Source organism: Phalangium opilio, unplaced genomic scaffold, assembly GCF_054372755.1.
Source record: "Phalangium opilio isolate 3A_F unplaced genomic scaffold, DU_Popi_V2 ptg000019l_1, whole genome shotgun sequence".
Taxonomy (NCBI): domain Eukaryota; kingdom Metazoa; phylum Arthropoda; class Arachnida; order Opiliones; family Phalangiidae; genus Phalangium; species Phalangium opilio.
Window position 1 is genome coordinate 666,212 of NW_028324152.1, and position 21,517 is coordinate 687,728.

Sequence of the window (21,517 nt, forward strand, 5' to 3'; positions counted from 1 at the left end):
ACTTGTTTCCAGATTTTTCTCCCTTTTGGGAGAAGTGATCCATGATGTCATCATAAATTCTCTTTTGATCCGAGTTTAGTGACGCCACATTGTCAACATCAGCCTCGAAATTCATTTCCATGGCAGCTTCCACATCAGCCATTGCATGCTCGGTTTCGATAACAATTTCTTTCCCTTGCAGAGCATTTTCATCGTCGTCGCTTTCCACATCCGAAATGATGGTTTCTGACTCTTTCGCCTTTTTAGAAGCCTTCCGTTTCTTTTCAACTTCTTTGGAAACAGAGAGCTTCGCGTGATATTCTCTCATTTCTTTTAACACTGAAAGAGAGTTTTCGAAAGCATCGGCGTAGGTTTCAAACTCGCCCAATAACTCAGTTTCGTCACGCCACGGTTTGAACAGGATCAGTAGGGCGTGACAATACTGTTCTTTCTCCTCTATCGGGTCGTGAATAAAGTGCTCTATTATGTACGGCTTAATTCTCTTTCTCATGAAACCCAGATTGTTTTTCAACTGGATTACATTCGCATTTTTCTCGACACCCTCAGAGCGCATCGCATAATCGTAAAACTGACCAAATTCCCGCAAACTTAGATTTTCCAAGCTGTCAGGACGATTCGGATATTTGTCGTCGACGAACCCTTTTTGGCAAGTGTCCTTGCTTTCGGGGTCAGTTTCCCTCAAACGAGCGAGTTCCTTGAAACCTTTCAAAATTCTCGATCGGTTTTCTTTCAAGTTAGTGTTTATAAATTTAGTGCTGTCAGACTTGTTGAAAAGGTCTTGGCCCAGCATCATATCGAGAGCTTCATAAATTCCTATTTGCTTGCACGTCAAAGATTTCAATCTATAGGCAAATAATTTTTTGGACAAACTTTCGTTGCCTAACTCGGCAAAAGTTTGGTCCATGTCAGCCCGGTCTCCCTTTGTCACGTAAGCCGTGACATAGTTTGCCACTATTTCCGATTTGTCAGCGACAAATTGCAAATCCATGTTGGCTTTGGAAGCCAAAAGTAGCGTGGGATTGTAATCATTGATTAAAACTTCGTGCTGTTTTCTCGGCAAGTCGTACAGTCGTTTCTGCACCTTTTTCATTTTACGGTGACGAGTAACTGATCTAACAGAATTCATAGTGGCAATGTTTGTTACATTTCGAGGGAAACCGTAACGACACACTTTCAATCCTTTTTTAGAATTTTTCACCTTCTTATAACAACTGGAGGTGCATTTGTGAGTTTGGAATTTTTTTACCAGCCGGTGTAGTTCCGGACTTACCGATGCTCTTGGCATCGAACACGTGACGTGTTTTTGCACGTAATCCAAAATAGTCTCGGTCGAAGAAGTTCCAATCTTTGGAGCGTCCTTGGCCCACAAAAGCATATGGTAGTGAGGTAAACCCCGAGATTGGTATTCAACCCTCCAAAAATGATGTTCTATCATTCCAAGAACTGGATTTTGCTTACACAAGACAAAGTTGTTTAACAGCGACCGCACTTTGTTGTGAAAGTGCAAATTGACGCTAAGTGGGTCTAAATTCAACAATTCAGCCACCGTCATCGACTCTACTCCTGGAACGTCTGAATTCACTTTTCTCAAGTGATCGTGCAGTTCCATATCATCGTACTCGGCCGGATTAAAAGTTAAAAGCCAGGTTGGAGGACCGAATTCACGAATCATCGCTAGAACGTCCCTAAGAACTTTATACCAGTAGTCCTTCGTTCCTCGAATATGACCCAAGAAAGTAGCTAAATTACTCTCAAGTTCTTTATCGCCAGATTCAACTCGATTGAGCAAATTTTCAACACCAATTGGCATGGGTTTTTTAACACGAAGAACGTAGTTCAAACTGCTAGAAATCGCTTTCATTTCGCATTCTTGATAAGAATGGAACAAATAGGCGTAATCTCGTCTAAAAATTGGACTTTTGTTCAAAAGACGGGATAAACGATACTCGGTTTCCGTTATTTTCCCAAATGGTCTATCATCGTGCTTGCCAAAGCGACCCCGAGGGAACAAATGAACGAAGCTCATGTATTCCAGTTTTTTGTCCCAAGTGCTAACCGGCTCGGCCTCGACGCGCTTCATTTGGTAAGCACCCAATAAATCCTTCGGTGGTTGGACGTTCACCGGATGAATAGAGTAATGATCGTACAGATCATTGGCTTCGCCTTCAGAAAGTTTTCGCAACAAAGCCTCGGGTTGCGTTATAATTGCGTAGTCATCTGCTGCATGGGTCAACTGATTTTCACCCTGAACGCTCATATTTGAAGCGTTTTGGTCAGCTGGCATGTCATGATTGCAATTCACTGGAAGCGCAGCGGAACCACGTGGCACCGCATCACAGCCATCGTTGATCAGCGCAAGTGGATCTGCTACGCTCAGTAATTCATCGGGAATCAATGAATTTTCCCCGCCATCGATATATTGCGTCCCACAAATATAATCCTCGTTCATTGCCGAAATATCAATATGTTTGTAAAAAGGATTAATTTTTTTCAGCACACTGAAAGCTTTCAACACTTTTTCGAGGCAAACAACCTGCTGCCAAACCTTTTTGTCCGCAGTGGGAACGCCGTTCACCAAGATATGCAGTTCGTGATTTTTGGGCAACGTTTTGGGAATCATCTTCAAATTTTTTTCCACTGGAATTGGAAGATAAATTACTCTTCCCTTTAAAGCTTTAACCGTACCAAACTTCACGTTGGAATTGGTTTTAGTGCCTAACCGCACCACAGTGTGGAAGGGCTTCACAAGCTGAATTAAAACTTTCTCGAACATGTTTAAATTGGTGATATCTGGCGGAGGATTGTCAACCGCCAAGTTGTTCAGAAAACATCTAATGGGAACTTTACCCTTTCCCAAATCCGTAGCGCAGTAACGACATAGAAGCATATCCGCTTCTCTAGCGTCCGAATTATTCATTATCCAGCCAGCTCTTAAAATCAGATAGGCCTCGTTATCAAAAACAGCACTGTTTACTAGTTTTTCTACAGCTCTTAAATCAGTTTTTTTCAGTATTCTAAAACAGCAGTCGCAAGGCGTGTCGTGAAACTCGTTGGTGTTTAGCATTGCCCGAGCGAATTGATTCTCGTAAAGACTCAAGATTTCACTTTCATCGAGAGTCGGCCGAGGAGCGTTAACGCTTCCTGTGGGAGCATTATTTTGTTCGGTATTTAAATTTTTCCCACGTGTGGCTTGGATTTTTCTCGATTGCACCATGACATTCGTCAGAGAATCGTAATCACCACTTTCAATTTCAGTTGAAATTTTCGTTAACGCGTTGAGCAAGGCTTTGACTTGATACATCTTATTCATAATACTTCTAATTCCCGAATAATGTGGAGCCAATTCAGCGAAAGAACGCAAATTACTTTGGCACTCTTCGCTATCAGCGCAGTAAGAGGTGTGTCCTAGGAACGGAACTATTCTCACCACTACTTCGTCCCCATCTGGTGGTATAAACACGTTTGATTTTTTGCAAAATTCTTTTCTTAATTCGCAAAGGTCCAAATCAGACTCAAAAATTTTAGTCAAAGATTTTTCATTAGCATTGGCAACTGTGTTTATGAAAGCTAGTACTTTTGCAATGGCTCGAGTTCGAACATTACAAATGTCACTGCATTCCCAGTATACAGTTTTGTTTTGGGTTTCAATAAACCCCCCTTCATTGATCACAAAATTTGCTTTCGGATTCTTCTCTTCAGTTTCAACAATTTTGAAAAGATTCGTAACAATTCCCGACTCATTAACTTGTAAAACTCGTTCTACGTTACTAGTCTCGTTATTGTTTTTTATGTCAACGAAATTCCCCATTTCGTCAACAAACAATTCTTTGTTCGAATTGGTAGCACGGTCTCTCAGCACCTTCTGTACATGACCATCCGAATCCAATTGAAATATTTTTCTGTAACGCAACTCATTGTCATTTTTTAATATTTTACCATTATTCCCAATTGCATAATAGGTGATTTCGTGGAAATAGGCTTCTTTTAGGCTACTGTGAAGCCTTTTCCCACCTACAACTTCCGCCAAGTTGTCTTGATTAACACACCCAATTTCTATGATTTTCTCGACAATATCTTTAAATTGAGTAACCATCCCTGATAGTTGGGCGTTGTATGCTGAATACATTTGCCTTTTCAAGTGTAGTATTCTACCAGCTAACAATTGGCATTTCAGCTTGTGAGAGACAGATTTGGTGCATCTGTTTGAAGTCTCACTGTCAATAGACTTTGATCCTGCCAATCTTTCAGTTAAACGTGTGACCAGAAACCGTTTGTAGCTTTCAGCTATGAATTTCTTGTTCTTTGTTTTGAAAATCCCTGCATTTAAGAGGTTTTTTGCAAAACCCATTTTACCCATCAGAATGTGTTTGTTATTGGGTTTTTTATTTCTTGTACGAACATTAGTGCCACCACCTGAAGGCATATTTCTTGTATGCACTTTCCGGTTCTCAAGGTGAGATTTACGTGACACATAGTTTTTTGCATTTTTTCTTTGAAAGTATTCATTGTTTTTCAAATAGTATTTTTTACAATATAGCTTGTTAGCTTGACTCTTAGGTTTACTCTCAAGTTGCATTTTTAACTTTACTTGCGCTCTATATATTTGCTTTGCTTGACGCAATTTTTTCCTCTTAACTGCTTCAGTTGAAACCATTTTGAATATTCGTTAAGAAATATAACACAGTAGTGTATTTTTTAAACAGATCTTAATTCCACACAGCAATTTTCAACTTAGATTTGCAAAGAACCCAAAATAGGTATTGCGCAAAGAACCCAAATTAGGTAGGTGTTGCACAAAGAACGCCTTTGATCGGCAAAGAAATCCAATAAAGCGTTGCACAAAGAACGCTTTGAAACCACAAAGCTATCCAATAAAGCGTTGCACAAAGAACACTTTGGAACCACAAAGAAGTACAATTATATACACTCTTAAATAAAAACAACATACAGTGAAATGTAATAAAAAGTAGTAGGCTTAACGTGAAGGGAAAAAAGAATAAAAATTAAACAAGTGAAAAAATGGAAATAATTTAATACAGACGTTGTAAAGTAATGGAACTAATAAAAGTTATTAACCCTTAAAAGATTAATTAGAAATTGTAAGTCTTAGTAAGTAGTAGCAGAGGAAATTGTGCTTGAGAATACGTACCAAAACAGAAAAAGGCGCCCGAAAACGTGGCTCTTAACATAAAAATAGGCTTAGTTAAAAAGGCAAAGTTGTCACTTGTGTATAGGGCCGAAAATAAGCACAGGAACATTTATAGGCAGGGCCAGAAATAAGCACAGTACACTGGACATTGTTCAATAAAATTTTAAAATGTCCCATAATATTTTTAAAAATTAAGGGGGTCACTGTACATTTTGACCAATAAATTTTCCAAAATATTGATAGCTTGGCAATGAAAACGCGACACTATTTTTGCACAATCTTGTGGACAATTTCCCGACCTAGTAATTGTATAGATAGTTTACAGGCTAGGAGGATACATACCATTTGCAAAAGGAGGCATGGCTTTAGACTCACCTAGTGAGTCAGCCCTTCTTGTGTAACACGTGAAGCCTGGCCTCCCTGTGTAAATGGTATGGATCCTCCTACGATGTAAACTATGCATTGTTGGTTACAGGTTTTCTTTTTTTTTTGTATGTATACACCCTTCAGAAACAAGGCGGCTCCTTTATGTAGCTCAGCATTTACATAAATATTTAAATTTTTATTATTATTATTATTATTTCTCTCTTTATTTTACACTGTCAGTGCATAGCCCACTCGATCACGCGCTCCACGACGGTGGAGTGCGTGATCGAGTGGGCTATAGTCAAGGTGCCAACTTTCAAATTTAAAGAAACGAAAGTGAGTTCTATGCCAAAATTTATAAAGAATTATTTTCTTTTTAATTTGTTTTTAAACTAAGTCATATATTTAACAACTTAAAGGTTTATTTATATGAACTAGTTTGAAAATTGATTGGGAGCACTTTTTGTGGTTAAATTGTGATTTTTTTTAATTCCTTGTTAACCGACCAAGGCTTAGAAAAAAATGGATAGTTGGAAGATTACCGGCAACGTGTACGTTACCAACAATGGTGTTCGAGGTGGTCGCGGAGGTCGCGGCGGTCGAGGCGGTCGCGGCGGTCGTGGTGGTCGAGGCGGTCGGAATAAACGTGGGGGGAGGCGTCCGCGAGTGTGCTACGCATGCAAAAAGGAAGGGCACTTCATAAAAGATTGCCCTGCCCAAAAAGGTAGGGAATCCTTTTTTTAGAAGGTGTTAGCATGGATAAAGAATGCGCGTGCGGAAATTTGTTTTCACGCTATAGGATCGGCAACTCCCTATCTCGAGCGACAGCTTATTCTGTATATACTCTGTTACAACATCGGTTGTCAGCACGCGCAAAGCTAGGTCTCTATGTAATCTAGCCCTGCGCGTGCTGACAAGAGACAAAAAACTTCAGGATCTTCAGGATCTTCAGGATTTAAAATCGTTTAAAATATCCTGAAGTTTTTTGTCTCTTGTCAGCACGCGCAAGGTTAGATTACATAGAGACCCAGCTTTGCGCCTGCTGACAACCGATGTTGTAACAGAGTATATACAGAATAAGCTGTCGTTCGAGATAGGGAGTTGCCTATCCTGTAGAGTGAAAACAAATTTCCTCACGCGCATTCTTTATCCATGGTGTTAGTGTGACCAATGACCATGGATGAAGAATGCGCGTGAGAAAATTTGTTTTCACGCTATAGGATAGGCAACTCCATATCTCGAACGACAGCTTATTCTGTATGTACTCTGTTACAACACCGGTTGTCAGGACTCGTATAGCTAGGTCTCTATGTAACCTAGCTTTGTGCGTGCTGACAAGAGACGGGGAAAATAGGGATCTTCAGGATTTGAAAAATTCACGAATTTTTTAACTCCAGTGTACGGACCTCTAGGCCCAAGGCAATTTCACACGTATTTCAAACTAAGGCCTAGAGGTCCGTGCACTCAGCTAAGAAATTCCAGCATATTTTAAATCCTGACGATACTGAAGTTTTTCGTCTCTTGACAGCATGTACAAAGCTACGTTACATAGAGACCTAGTTTTGAGCGTGCTGATAACCGATGCTGTAACAGAGTACATACGGTATACATAGTTTACAGACGTGGAGGATTCATACCATTTACACAAGGAGACCTGGCAACTTAGAGTGTAAAATAGCAGACGATTTTACACTCTAAGTCGCTTGGTCTCCTTGTGTTAGTGGTAGGAATCCTCCACGCCTGTATACTATGTATAAGCTGTCGTCCGAGGCATGGAGTTAATTATTTGATCTATATGTTTTGTTTAAGTATTATAATAAGTTAGAGTTAGTTAGTAGTTACTTGTAAACACCCGGCCATTTCTATCCAAAATTTAGTCTCTAAACTATATTTAGTTTTCACAAATGGAGGATTCACACCATTTACGCCAGGAGGCCTGGCTACTTGGAAGACAAAATCCCTTTTCGCCTTTTTTCCTCCAGCTCGTGGCCTTCTGTTGTAAATGGTATGAATCCTCCACGTGTGTAATAATTGTTAAACCAAATGAATGGCTTAGCAAAACAAGCAGATAGTCTAAATTCATTAAAGATAGTTAATAGCCTATTTATATTATTGGAAAAGAAAAAAAGGAGGAGAAAATGCCTGAGGGCATGGAAGTGGTTGAGGGGGCGGAACCAAAGCCCCCCCAAGATGTCGTCATCGACGATAAGGATGCCCCAGTGGCAGATTAATTTTTATTTTGTAAGTAAGATAAAAATTAAAGTTATTACAAAAATGTGATGACTTATATTAAACCGGGGCACAGGAAAAATCTTAACAGTTTTTAATGTGTTAGACATGAATATCATATAACATGGTAAAATTTAGGAACAAATATAATAATAAATAATTAAGCATAAGGAAGTAACATTGGCGCCCTATACAAAATGAGCATAGTATACATAGTTTACACGCAAGGAGGATTCATACCATTTGCATAAGGAGACCAGCCAACTTAGAGTGTAAAATAACAGACGATTTTACACTCTGTCTTGGTCTCCTTGTGTTAATGGTAGAAATCCTCCATGCTTGTAAGCTATGTATTGCTCCAGAATAGACAAAAGTTTGGCTAGGGCTATGAGTTAATTCTCAAAGTTTCCAAGTTAATTTGGTGGGTTTTGTTATCATGCTAATGAAGAGACCTATTGCTTGAAACGCGCGAAAATTCAAATTTAAAGTAGCCTTATAATGTATTTGTTACTTGCTTTTCTGCCCCTATTGTATAGTTAAATTAATTTCCTGTGTTCCAATAACATTCTTATAAGAGTATAATTTTGTCATCTTGTTTCATATAGCATCATCACAATTTTTTTTTTCGTTTTTTTTTAAGTAAATTTTCTTTTTCTTTTTATGTAAATAACATAAATATTTTATTTGTAAAAATCATTATTTTCATTTTTAAAAATCATAATTTCATTTCCTAAAAATAATAAATATTTCTTTTTTAAAAATCATACTTTCATTTTGTAAAAATCATTTATTTCATTCCCTAAAAATAATAAATATTTCATTCCCTAAAAATAATAAATATTTCATTTTTTAAAATCATACTTGCATTTTGTAAAAATCATTTATTTCATTCCCTGAAAATAATAAATAATACATTTTGCGAAAATCATTAAAATCCATAAATCACTTTTTATTTGTCATTTAAATCTTGTCTATCTGCATTCCAATTTTTAATTCATACAAAGGGGGGGGGGCTAGCAATCACTAAGTAATTTTATTTACTAATTCCACATTAATTAATCATAATCATGATGTTCTTAAATGTAATATGTTTCTAATTATTAATTAAAATGCAAACCCACACTATCTTTCACATTCAACACCTAAATTTGAGTAGAAATGTCATATTTGTGATATCGTTAAGTATGCTTAATAACGTTTTGTGCTGTGACGGGACTAGGAAATCCATCATGAACGTCATACCTAATTTCCAAGATTTAATGTGTTTTTTAGTACTGTTAATATTCTATTTAAAATAAAATTAATTTATTTGCTTCGATCCCGGGTGGTGGCACTGAGTTCATCAAACTTGCAACAAACCCTTGTGAGTAGAACTCTACGGCTGATGAAGTCAGCTGACTTAATGTTTATTACTTCTATGCGACTTAGCTGTGGTACATATTTGACATAAACCAAAATTAATACCATTTAATTAAGCAAAATAGTGTTTTAAGCGTCTTTAAAAAAAAAACGGAACCTCAAACAAACAATGCTATGTTTGTATATCAAAAAGTTGGAAAGCATGTTAGAAGTCCAATAAACCGCAATGGTTTTCCCCTTAAAAGTTAATACAGCCCTTTGAATTGAAATAATTCGAAATGAGACCAATTAAATATGTGTCTTTGATAATTGGCTCTGATAATTTCGGACACCGTAAGTTTGGAACAATTTTTGGTAAGGTCAGGTAACATACATTTGCGTCAAAGAAACATTTTTCCCAATAATTTCAAACATTTTGGGTTCTTTCAGAAGGCTTAGTAGCAGAACCACTTAACAGTGTTTTACATATTTAACGTAATCCAAAATTAATATCATTTAATTAAACATTAATTAAAAAAACTCAGCCTCAAATTACAAGAGCTACGTTGGTTTGTTGAAATTAAAAACAATGTTTTGAGATCCAATGAACAGAAATGGGTTTTACCTTTAATGCAGAATTTAAATTTAAATAATGCAAATGTAAAATGTTATTAAATGGAAGAATCTATACAGTTCTGTTTGTCATAATTTTCCTTGAAAAGTTATCGGCTACGGTTAGTCAGCGACTCGGAGGTTTCATCATTAAGGTGAAAAATTTACCTCTACATCTTAATAATGTATCCCAGCTGTCACAGATAACAATGTAGTAATTGATTGATCTCCCAGTAAGATTAATAATTAATTTGTTTATAATTATAATTTATTTGCACCTACCGACAGTATTCTAATGGCACCCCATGTTATTTCCCCATAGAGCTTAATACAGTCGAAGGCAGAGGGCTGCCATTACCCTATAACATCAACGACAACATAACGCTATTTTGACCGAGGCTTAGGAAAAATTGCTAAATATATTAAAATATTCTAATGATTTTAAAGGTTAAAATAATTTTAGTAAATTTCAATCACGTTTTTGTTACGAAAATAATAAAAATCAGACCTAATTAGCCTCCATTTTAATTCCAATTAAAAACATTTTGGTTTTAACCGGGTGTGCCTCGAACGCCATGTTTTTCTTCCTTAAGTCCCTCTAACGGGAACGGCGTTAATCACGAGTTCACGACAAAAACGCTGTAAGTCCCACATAATAAATTAGGCGTAAATTGCGTGTCTCTAACAGTGAAAAAGCGCCGTAACTCCAATACCCAAAACGACGTAAATCAGGGCATGTAATTAAAATTATGAGAAACAATACTTAATCGAAATTTTTCTTAATGAAAAAAAATAGGCGCCAATTATGATAATGGGGCTTTCATTTAAGACCGTTTTCAAATCTATCAAATGTATAGTTATTTTTGTAAGGGTATGGACAAAATGGGTAAGTTTGGAAAATTTCGCATGTTATTTCTATGGAGATTTTCCAGTTTTTCGTCAAAATCTGTGATTAATTTTATGGAAATGAAAACCACCCTTAGCAACTTTCTCCTTTAAAGAATTAACTATTAGATGGATCTCTTTGAAATTTTAACCACAAAATTAGGGTCCGAATTTTAGTTCACTGTCAAAATTTCAAAGCAGCAAACACAATACGAAAAAAGTTACGGCCAATCAAAAAACCATCCTTATACATTAGAGGCAGTATGAAGTCTTATCTAAGAGAGCGACCGCTCTCCTAGAATGTCAGGTATAGTTACGTTTGGTTAGGTTATTTGAACATCAATGGCATTAGAATAGCAAAAAACAGGTCAGGTTAGGGTATGATAATCTATTCGTACTTAATAGGCAAGGCACTTTTATTCCCCCAGTATTTGGATGGATATTCACAAACTTAACTTTCATTTATTTTAAAACAACGTCGTACAAGGAAAACCATAGTCACTGAATCAAGTTGGTAGTTGTTCAAATACATAAAAAATATATGATATAAAGACCTAGATCTAACAGACAATTTCCTCGTAACTATTAAAATGTAATTAAGCTAACGACGACTTTGAAAACAATTAAAGGTATAAATAACTAAACACTGATTAAAAATTTGAATAGCATGCACGTCATCAACAGGTGTTTTAGTAAAATTCGAACAATGATATTTCTCGATTTTACCTTATCATTTAACAAATCGCTATCAAAGGCCTCGGTCGCTTCTAGAAAGTTCAGATTCATTATGTCTTCAAATCCGACTTCATCGATATCTATTTACAAAGGATATCCGCATTACTCTTTCGTGCAAGACTTTGAGTCGGAATTCGACGTTGAATCCATGAGATTCTGGTTCGAAAACAACTGGTATCTGAGTCTGTACATCGCCGGAGCTTACCTTCTTCTAATCTTCTCTTTACAAGAGTACATGAAAACGCGAAAACCCTTCAATGTTCGCAAATCACTTTTGATATGGAACATGTCCGTGGCTGTCTTTAGTACCTGTGGCATGTTACGAGGGGTACCAGAGATGACTTACATCATAACGAACTTTGGCATTGAGAGGTCAGTTTGTGACAACAGGGGAAATTCGGTCTCTTTCTTTTGGGTATTTGCATTTTCAATTTCGAAAGCGTTCGAGTTATTGGACACTGTCTTTGTGGTCATGAAGAAACAACCATTGACAATTTTGCACGTGACCCATCACGTTCTAACAATGGTAATTTCCTGGTACTCTGCATCTGTATTGCCCGCTTTAGGGCGTTGGGTTGTTGCAATTAACTATTCGGTGCATTCTTTCATGTACACCTATTTTGCATTGAAAGCGGCAAAAGTAAATGTTCCCATTAATGTTTCTATGATTATGACCAGCGCCCAGATTGTTCAAATGGTCGCCTATCTCGTGGCCGGTTTCTACGCGCTTAGGGCTAATCTGATTGGTAACAAGTGCAATACTTCGATACCAATGGCCATTTTGGGGATCACATTTGGTCTTTTTATGTTATATTTATTTGTGAGTTTCTTTTTGAAAAGATATATAAAAACACCACCCTCGAATGATAAGAAAATTTAGAAAGGTTGGACAGTTTCTATAATAAATGTGCGGGTGTATTTTAGTAGTAAATGTGTACAAACAAACCAATTATCCAATAATGTTTGACTGAAAAATTCTTAATATACTGTAAATGTCTTAATATTCAAATAAATAAAGTGCATTTTGGCAAACTAACTCGTATGTTAAAAAGGTCAAACATAACTATTATTATACACGGGTGTGAAGTAATTTAGAAAATTAAAGAAATTTACGGAGATAAACCACGTGTAATTAGAGTTAAATAATAATTTATTTAAAACATCCAAATTAAAAATGAGACGTTTCGAGCCGCGGCTCGTCGTTCAGTCTGGTGAACCATAGTGAGTTTCACATTAATAAGCTATACACTAAAAAACTAAAAAACAATATATCTAAAAAGGGGGGGGGGAGTATAACATTTTATCCCTAGGAGATTATTTACATCTAGAGGGTGCCAGGTTGGCGCGAGATTTTATTTATTTTTATTTTTATATTTTAATAGCTTAAATAAACAATGTAAAGAAATCATTGATTTCACTATAAAATTAGAAAAATCTGGTGAAATTGATAAAAAATTCAAATTCGCATTAAGGAATAAGAATCCTAGAATTTCCCACTTAAAAGGTTATGTTAAAATTCACAAAACTGATAATCCTATGAGACCTATTGTAGATATGTCTGGTGCAACTACATGTAATCTGTCTATCCATCTGGCTAAGATCTTTGATACCCTTGTGGACTCGAAAAACTGTCTTAAAAATTCATATGACTTTATTGAACGTCTAAACGATATCACGTTTGAAGACAATAGCCTTATGGTTAGCTTTGATGTCGTCAGTTTGTTCCCTAATACTCCAGTTAATGAAACTCTTATAATTGTTAAAAACTTATTAGAAGATAACCTAGATATTTTAAAAACTGTAACCCCTCTAAACCTTAATAGTGTCTTAACTGCCACAGAAATTTGTTTACGTAACAACGATTTTGAATTTAATGGTATCAAATACAAACAAACAGATGGCCTCCCGATGGGGTCTAATATTTCCCCTGTATTAGCTAATATCTTTATGATCTATTTCGAGAAGAATTTCCTTGCTTGTGAACCGGATTTCCCTGATATTTGGTGGCGCTATGTAGATGACATTTTTTCAAAATGGACGGGTAATAAAACTGACCTCATGGACTTCTTGGAACGTATAAACTCTAGACATCATAAAGTCAAATTTACTGTTGAAATAGAAAAACAGGATAAATTACCTTTCCTTGATGTCTTAGTTGATAGGTCCAATAATTCTAGGAGACCAGACCACTCCCTCTACCAGAAACCAACCCACTCTAATAAATTTCTTAATTATAATTCATATCATGCACATCATATCAAAAATGGCCTAGTTAAAAGCCTTAGTTATAGAATCAATAAAATCTCTAATCAGCCATCCAAAGACCTTGTTAAAATTCGGAACCAATTGTTAAATAGCCAATACCCTAAACCTATTTTAAATAAATTCCTTAAACAAAACAATTCTATTACCAATATTACTACAACAGCCAAAAAAAATAAGGAATCTGAAAAATGGCTTTTCTTACCTTATTACAAGGGATTTAATGAAACCCTTCAGAGGAAGTTAAGACCTTTTAATATTAAAATTATTAACAAAAAAGCTAAGGATTTAAGGAGTGCCTTAGTTAAATGGGAATCGGAATCTGATAGAGATAAAGTTGATATTTTAAATACTTCGGGCATAATTTATAAAATTGAATGTAAAACCTGTAATAAGGTTTACATCGGGGAGACAGAAAGAAAACTACTTGATAGAGTCAAGGAACATAAAAGAGATGTCAAAAACAAAAAAGAAACAAATGCCATATTTGTTCATCTAAAATTTAATACTTCACACCAGATTAATTGGGATAGTATCTCTATTTTGGCTAAAGAAAAGGATTACTTTAAACGTAAAATTACTGAAAGCATATTTATAAAAAAATTTAAACATAACAATTTTAATTTAGAAGCCGGAATCTCCTTAAAAAATAATTGGAACATTAATAACCTATTAAAATATAAAAATAAAAATAAATAAAATCTCGCGCCAACCTGGCACCCTCTAGATGTAAATAATCTCCTAGGGATAAAATGTTATACTCCCCCCCCCCTTTTTTAGATATATTGTTTTTTAGTTTTTTAGTGTATAGCTTATTAATGTGAAACTCACTATGGTTCACCAGACTGAACGACGAGCCGCGGCTCGAAACGTCTCATTTTTAATTTGGATGTTTTAAATAAATTATTATTTAAGTCTAATTACACGTGGTTTATCTCCGTAAATTTCTTTAATTTTCTAAATTAACTCGTATGTGTTAAGTTATTCGTAAAAATATCACACGTAAAAGCAAAAAATGGTGTAAGGTTTGGTTTAACAATTCCAAAGGGTCACACCATCAACAGACAAAAGTGAGTGTAATATATAAAATTATACATAAACTAGTTTTGCTTCGCAGGCCTTAAAATACTGCCTTTACACACAATCCTTGCAGCCATATCGTATGATGTACATCTACGATGAGGCTCTTAGTTTGACCTGCCCTGTTGGCGTCCCCGTCGTGCCAGACTTTCGCCTTTGACAGTATAAGTATTAGATTTAATTGTACCGGTAAGGTTACGCATTGTGAATTGGGTCTTACGTTTGGTGGATATATTTAAAGCGAGAGAAACGTTTATGATATTGCCTTAATTTAAATGGGAGGTTTCCTACTCCATTTGAAATTTCTGTCACTGTTAACAATAAGGATTTCTCGCTTTCAATCCCGCTCCCCTATATCAACATTCAAAGAAATCGAGAGGAATTTTGAAAGCATAAGCAAATATATACTGACATTATGTTTAGAATGATCTTAAAGCCAAGTTTATTACCAGAAGTTACGTGTATTTCTCCAGAAAGTACATACTAGGTTTTGGGCCCGGGATATTACAATTATAACAGAAGTAAAATTATTGAAGGAAGTATTAATGGTAATCATTACTAGGGCAGGGCATCCAGGGGCTGTTAACTCAGATTTTCTTTACGAATAATCATTTTAGCACTGTAAACAATGGCGCGCTCTGATTTTCTGTACTTCTATTAAGGATTAGGTAGGCGTTTTGGTTCATCGTTTTACCACAATTAAAGGCTGCGCGTCGTGAGGCCCCTTACAAAAATATTCTATAAAAAAGCTATGGGGGCCTATAGAGCTTTATAGAGGGGTTATGGGGCTCTATAGGCTATGGGGATTCTATAAAAAATCCTATAGACTTTTTTTCCCAAGAATTTTATAGACGTTTTCTCTATAGGAGCCTTATAAAATATTTGAAAACATTCTACAAAAATTGTAACTGGTTAAACTTCGCAGATAAATTAGAATGCGCATGTAAATAAAATAGAAATTCGAAGTTAATTTATTTATTTATTGCCAACGCCCACCAAATGAAAATTAATCACAACATGATATCAATATTTTACATTTAATAAAATTATTCCTAGTCAGATTCAAACTTGTGTTTTAACTCAACTACATAAATATAGTCACCAAAAGCTCTCGCTTTATATATTAACATTTTTACGTCAATATCCGATACTGGATATGCTAGAGTAATATTCGATATTTTGGTTTTATAAAAGAGCTGACTCTGCAGTTGAGGCAAATGATAACAGTTCAGTTTTTTTACAATTACAAAATAGTTAAAATTGCAAGTACAAATGAGAGACAAATGCGGGCAATTAACGTCTTTAACACAATAAAAGCTCTCTATAATTCCCAAGGTTCCGTCTCGGAGTTTTACACCACAATTGTTTCTTTTTTTAGACTCTTTGCAGCAAAATTTTACACCATAAATGTTCATTTTGTTAAATTTAGAAACTAGTCCCTCAATTTTACCACTAGGTTGATATGCACTCAAAAGATTTAGTTCAAGGCAATTTAAATTACAGTGGGAAGGCAATCCGTAGCAAAATACCCCTTCATTAGCAGGACCCAAATTCTGAAGTAATGGATAACCTCTTAGAAGATCACGAAAATAAGCTCCAGGAGAACCTTTATGAGTGCTTGTAAAGCTTCCTTCAGCAAGCTCCGATATCTTACCCAAGATGACAATTTTTTCCGCAATCTGCATAGGCACACTTTGTGTACCATGAAAAAGCTTCATGAGTTTTCCATTCATGTTTTCGAACTGAAAACATGAAACCGCCCACAGTGGTCCCCAATTCCTGATAGTTTCAGGTAAATGAAGCAATAAATGCAGATTGAAAGTGAGATAATTTTCGCCATATAAATCACCATAGTGTTGAACAAATTTCCGCAAGTGTTTTTCAGCTTCTTCAACCATAGCCATTGTGACATTTTCGAGGAGCAATAATGAGATCCCAGTGACTAGTTTTAGCCAGTGTTTATAATATTTTGCTGGTAAAAATTACTCTAGGAGCACTGGGCTGTAGTATAACAAAAAAGAGCGCCATTCATTCGCCTTGTACTGTTTGCGGTCTTTTAGTGATCGTGGGGTTCTTGTTATCTCATCTGAAGGTTTTAGAGATAAAAAAATCTCGTCGATTTCTTTTCGTTTTTTCCCCGATATATAACATTCTTTTTCATGATTTTCTGAATCCATCCACAAACCACATGTCGCTCTCACAACGCCTAGACACACAGCGTGCATATAATCAACAGCAAAACCGTTTATTATATTGAAGAAATTTAAAACCATTAGGACAGAAAATCCTTTAACACCATTAACTGGTTTTCTTGATGTAATGGCTAATTTAGCGTCTCTTTTAGTTTGCGTAACGTTTCTTTTATCCCCTTTACCATAGTCATAAATTCGAGATCCGCCATTACCTCGGTTTATTCTGCGGCCCTCTTTTAAACACCAATTACAACCATAGGATCCATTAAATTGGTGAAAATTTTGCAATGTGCACCGAGCAACAGAGTCGCATGATAAAGGTCCAGGAAATACTTTAATACTTGTAGTTTTTCCATCGTGCACATGAGAAAATCCATTATTTGAAAGATCATTCAATTCATCAACGAAAGGTTTGAGAAACGAGTTCATTTCGGGTTTGTCAACTCCGAACCAGAGAGCGGCCACTTGTACGTTATTTTGTCCTGAAAAGTTTATCTCATTCACTACATAGAGTATAGGCCATAGTGAATATCCGGAAGAATGAAAAACAGGTATTCCATCGGTGTTCATCGTTATGGATAAATCCCTCCCCCTTTTCATTGGTAATTTTCTATATTCTGCTCCTTCACTTAGAAACATTCTTTTCGCTTTCCCTCGATTCATTTCACGATAGGACTTTTCTAATAAAGCTTCAATTTGTTCACGAATAGAAAATACTATAAAATAGTTCCCTTTATCCATACATTCCTTCAGATTCACCAGCTTGTTGCAAACATGGCATCTTTTGTCTTCAATTCCAATGTAGCCCTTACATTTTTCACAAATCATGTGATATGTAAAATGGCTTTCAGCTTCTTTAAAATGTTTGTAAAATAAATAGAGTGAATGAGGCATATTTGATTTTTCGGGCATGTGAAACGATAAAAGCTTCAGTAAAGATGAAGTTGCTTCTTTGCTTTCCTGATGACGCAGGATATGAGCCATGTTAATTAAAAGACTTTGCTTGAGAGACAATGTTGATTCCGGGAAAAGGTCTCCATCCTGAAAAGTTAAAACAATTTTAATATATTTGTTCTCAGTCACATTATGCACAGCATTACTAGATTACAATTACTAACCAAGCTATCCATTTCCTTTCGATTAATTAACTGATCATCAATACGAGAATTGGGCTGTTCTGACTCTGGTTCCGAGGAAGCACTCTGTAAATATAAGAAATTTAATCATTACAAAGCTATATTAATAATTAATCAATTCATTTACACGTACACTATAAGAAAATAACTCCTCATCTTCATTCTCCTCCATCGTCTGGTTATTGTCTTGTACCTCGACATTTTGTATATTACATGAATTGCTATCCTCGTTCGACACGCTGAGGTTTGTTTCTGATGCATGCAATGAACAGCCAGAACTGCTGTCACTAGCATTATCTGCAATCAGAGCTCGGGGTATAACATTTGGTATATTTCGCTGCACTAATCCTGAAGAACCAGGAGCATCATCGTAAAGGCCAACACTTCTTCCAATAAGATCCTTGTTTATAACATTTTCCTTAGCCAATTTTAGACGGTAAAGAGTTTTCCTGGGAATGCTTTTGGCAGCTTCCGGACACCAGAGATATTTTTTATACGTTTTACCCATCACAATGTAAATAATTTGATTTGCACTTGCTACTGAAACAAACAAAATAAATGTATATGCGATAAAGAAAAAGAACTGAAAAGTATCCTTACCAAGGTTTAAAGTTAATGAGAAAAAAATCCGCCGTTTGCAGACGCGATTAACACGTGATAACATCCAAAAACCAAAGACCAAAGACGAATATTGTGCTACCTCGCCTCGACTTGCCGACTGGACTAGCAACGGATTTTATTTAAACCACCAAAGAGACTTTTTTCATTGAAAGTTGGCAACATTGTTCGAGAGAAGTTTTTTTTAACCCTTTTTCTATATTTGGGGGACGAAGGAGAATGCGTCTATCAAAGAGCATTGGCACCTTATAGGTTGTACTGTATCGGAAATTAATACGGCATGCCAACTGGCGAAACTTGCGACATGCAGTATTTGCGACCAAAGGAAAATTTTCCATCTCTCGCCGCGACCTCGCCTAGGAGTCTCTCGATATTACGCAACGGCTAGCTAGCTCTCTCGCGTCGAGTCACGTAGTAGCCGCCCGCCGAAGCTAAAAAAAATTTCCGCGTTCGCGTACACATTAAGCCTTGGTACTGGCTCTTTGTATGCTAATTGTTAAACAATAAACATAAGAACAATCCAAGGAAATCAAAATTAATCCGTGAGTAAAAAATGTTCAGTTAACCTCGGTTTTAATAAAATAAGGAGCAACTTATAAATTCTAATGTTTTTTGTTTCAGGACCCTCAAAATTCAATATTTTATTGGTATTATTAACATGAGGGGCTAAATGTGCGCCTGTTTTTGTTATTATCAAGTTTTATCAACTGAATAAATTTCCCCTTTTCCAAAATTTTACTAAATAGAATATGTTTTTACCCCTAATTATTGATACCTTTCCAAATTATGGCTAATTAGCTTGTTTATTGCCACCTTTTCCAAAAAATTATTATTTTTAGTTTCTTTCTACCCTAAAAAGAGGCGCACTTTTAGCCATTCGTTTAGTAACTATTATATCAGTAGTCTAAAGTTACTTTATACAAGCATGTTTAGTATATTCATATACGCTTATGGTATATTTTTAGCTGTGTAGATAAGATTAAGTGATTCACTGTTATGGGCAATGACAGTATCCCAACTACCCAGAATAGATTAAATAAACTACGGTATTTAAGGTTATGATTTTATTCAGTTAGGTAGTGTTTTCAACAATTTTGATAAAGACTGGGAATGGGATACTGTCTTACAGCCGATCTTTATGTAGGATATTTGGCCTAATATTGATTGTTTTAATTAGAATAATCATGGCCAGAAATAAGCTAGTAAAGAGCGCAAAGAAGCACTCTATGGTTCTGGTAAAATGGCATGACCTAGCCATTTGGGATGTCATTGCAGCAGATTTGGCATTTAAAAATGACAAAAAACTGGGGGAAAAAATTCACGCAAGCCCAGATATTTTCATAGGGCAAGTGTTGGATTTTTCGTGGAAAGAAGATGAAGAAACATCACCGGGGTCACTTCTTGGATATGGTAATTAAATGAACAAGTTATTTTTGGGTAAAGCATGATTGGCTCCAGTCGTAATTGTATTACTTAAAGGGAGTCACAATGAAGTCTAGTTTAGGAGCCGGCTAGTGCAATTAAGGGAATTTTTTAAAATCTAATCATTTAATTAACATCTTCAAGGTTTACTGGCAGAATTGGAAGAAAAGAGAACTAATTTAATGGTTAGCCATTATAAAAGAATTGGTCAATTGGTTCCCGAAACAACTGATCGTGAAATTTTAGGACCTCGTGAAGTAAGAAACTAAATAATGACACAATATTCATAGTAGATATTGTCACTATAAACACTATTATTAGTTCAAAAAAATTAACATTTGAATTTTTTTCCCTTAAATTTAATTAATTTTCGGTATTAAAAATAATTCAAATGCATTTGTTTTTAGGGCAAAGTTTTAAAGACAAGCATCAGGAAGAATTGATGAATCAAATTTGTAACCCCAATAATAATTCTGATGAAAACTGCAGCGAAAATTTTCATTCCTTGAGTCACAAGTATAGTATATTACAGGAAAAATATGAAAAACTAAAAGCTAAACATAAATGCGACAAAGCTGAGATTAAAAGGCTTAAAGGTACGTTACATAGCTTTGTTTTCCATTTTCAATTATATTTTAAAAAATTATTTAATAGAAGAAAAAGGTGTACTAGCTCAACTAAAAGAGTTGATAGGGGAGCTTCAAGAGTCAAAGCGTAAGCGCAACAACTACAATGTTAATGAATCTTTGTCATCTGGCTCCGATACAGCCCCATCAGGTTCAGGTTTGATTGAGTCCCAAACCCAAATATCTGGTTCACAAGTGAGTACATTTTTTTTGTGGTCTCTTAAAGGGCGAAGATTAATCAATCAGGAGGTCAATTAATTCAATTAAAGCGAAGTAATTGGATTTAAATTATTAAATGGTTAAAAATTTATCGGTTAAGACATTTTAAACATTTTCCAGATGCACGAGTTAGCACCAGGAGTGCTCGTTGATAAGAGGATGCTGGCGAATATGCTAAGGACTTGCCCTGTTGGAACGAAATTTGCTCGTGCACTATTTTTAACTTTATTTGAGGAAGAAGAAATAATTAATTCATCATTGACTGGAAAATGCAGTAATGCCCATAAAGATAAAAATCCCAAGAAGGCTTTAGATAGCCAAAGGATAAATGCTATAATAGGTAAACAACTATGTTCGATTGAAGCATGACTGGCAAACCAGTTAATCTAGCGAGGACTCTCGCTAGATATACGTGTTACCTGTTTTAAACTTTTAAATTTATTTAGCATACACCCTCACCAAATATCCCTCAACTACAAGAAGGGAAATTCATGATACATTGGCCAACAAAATTAAAGAAGTAGAGAAAAAAAAAACAAACTGACCGTGTAACTAACAAAAAAAAAATAAATGTTTCCCTCTTTTCGGAGAAAATTAGTTTGAACGTTATTTTTGAATATTTTTATAAGCAGTTCATAGGTTTATTTA

At 35.6% G+C, this 21,517-nt stretch overlaps 3 protein-coding genes and 1 long non-coding RNA gene across 4 annotated transcripts; 3 read left to right on the top strand and 1 right to left on the bottom strand.

Annotated features, from left to right (window-relative positions):
* Window positions 1-11,285: 11,285 nt before the first annotated feature.
* Window positions 11,286-14,459, top strand: LOC149697721 (uncharacterized). The gene is made up of 2 exons (XM_089867233.1): window positions 11,286-12,121; window positions 12,697-14,459. The coding sequence occupies exons 1-2, from the start codon at window positions 11,286-11,288 to the stop codon at window positions 14,273-14,275; spliced, it is 2,415 nt and encodes an 804-aa protein (XP_089723359.1). The 3' UTR covers window positions 14,276-14,459.
* A 2,179-nt stretch (window positions 14,460-16,638) lies between these two features.
* On the bottom strand, window positions 16,639-18,724 carry LOC149697722 (uncharacterized). Its single transcript, XM_089867234.1, has 4 exons — window positions 18,585-18,724; window positions 18,118-18,521; window positions 17,967-18,050; window positions 16,639-17,889 (listed from the first exon to the last, which is right to left on the bottom strand). Exons 1-4 carry the CDS (start codon window positions 18,646-18,648, stop codon window positions 16,639-16,641), a joined length of 1,803 nt encoding a protein of 600 aa, XP_089723360.1. The 5' UTR covers window positions 18,649-18,724.
* Window positions 18,725-19,028: 304 nt separating this feature from the next.
* On the top strand, window positions 19,029-19,483 carry LOC149697723 (uncharacterized). The gene is made up of 2 exons (XR_016382053.1): window positions 19,029-19,144; window positions 19,224-19,483. It is a non-coding gene; the product is annotated as an uncharacterized LOC149697723 (long non-coding RNA).
* A 1,249-nt stretch (window positions 19,484-20,732) lies between these two features.
* On the top strand, window positions 20,733-21,457 carry LOC149697724 (uncharacterized). Its single transcript, XM_089867209.1, has 4 exons — window positions 20,733-20,807; window positions 20,877-20,923; window positions 20,990-21,209; window positions 21,316-21,457. The coding sequence occupies exons 3-4, from the start codon at window positions 20,990-20,992 to the stop codon at window positions 21,411-21,413; spliced, it is 318 nt and encodes a 105-aa protein (XP_089723335.1). The 5' UTR covers window positions 20,733-20,807; window positions 20,877-20,923; the 3' UTR covers window positions 21,414-21,457.
* The last annotated feature ends 60 nt before the right edge of the window (window positions 21,458-21,517 follow it).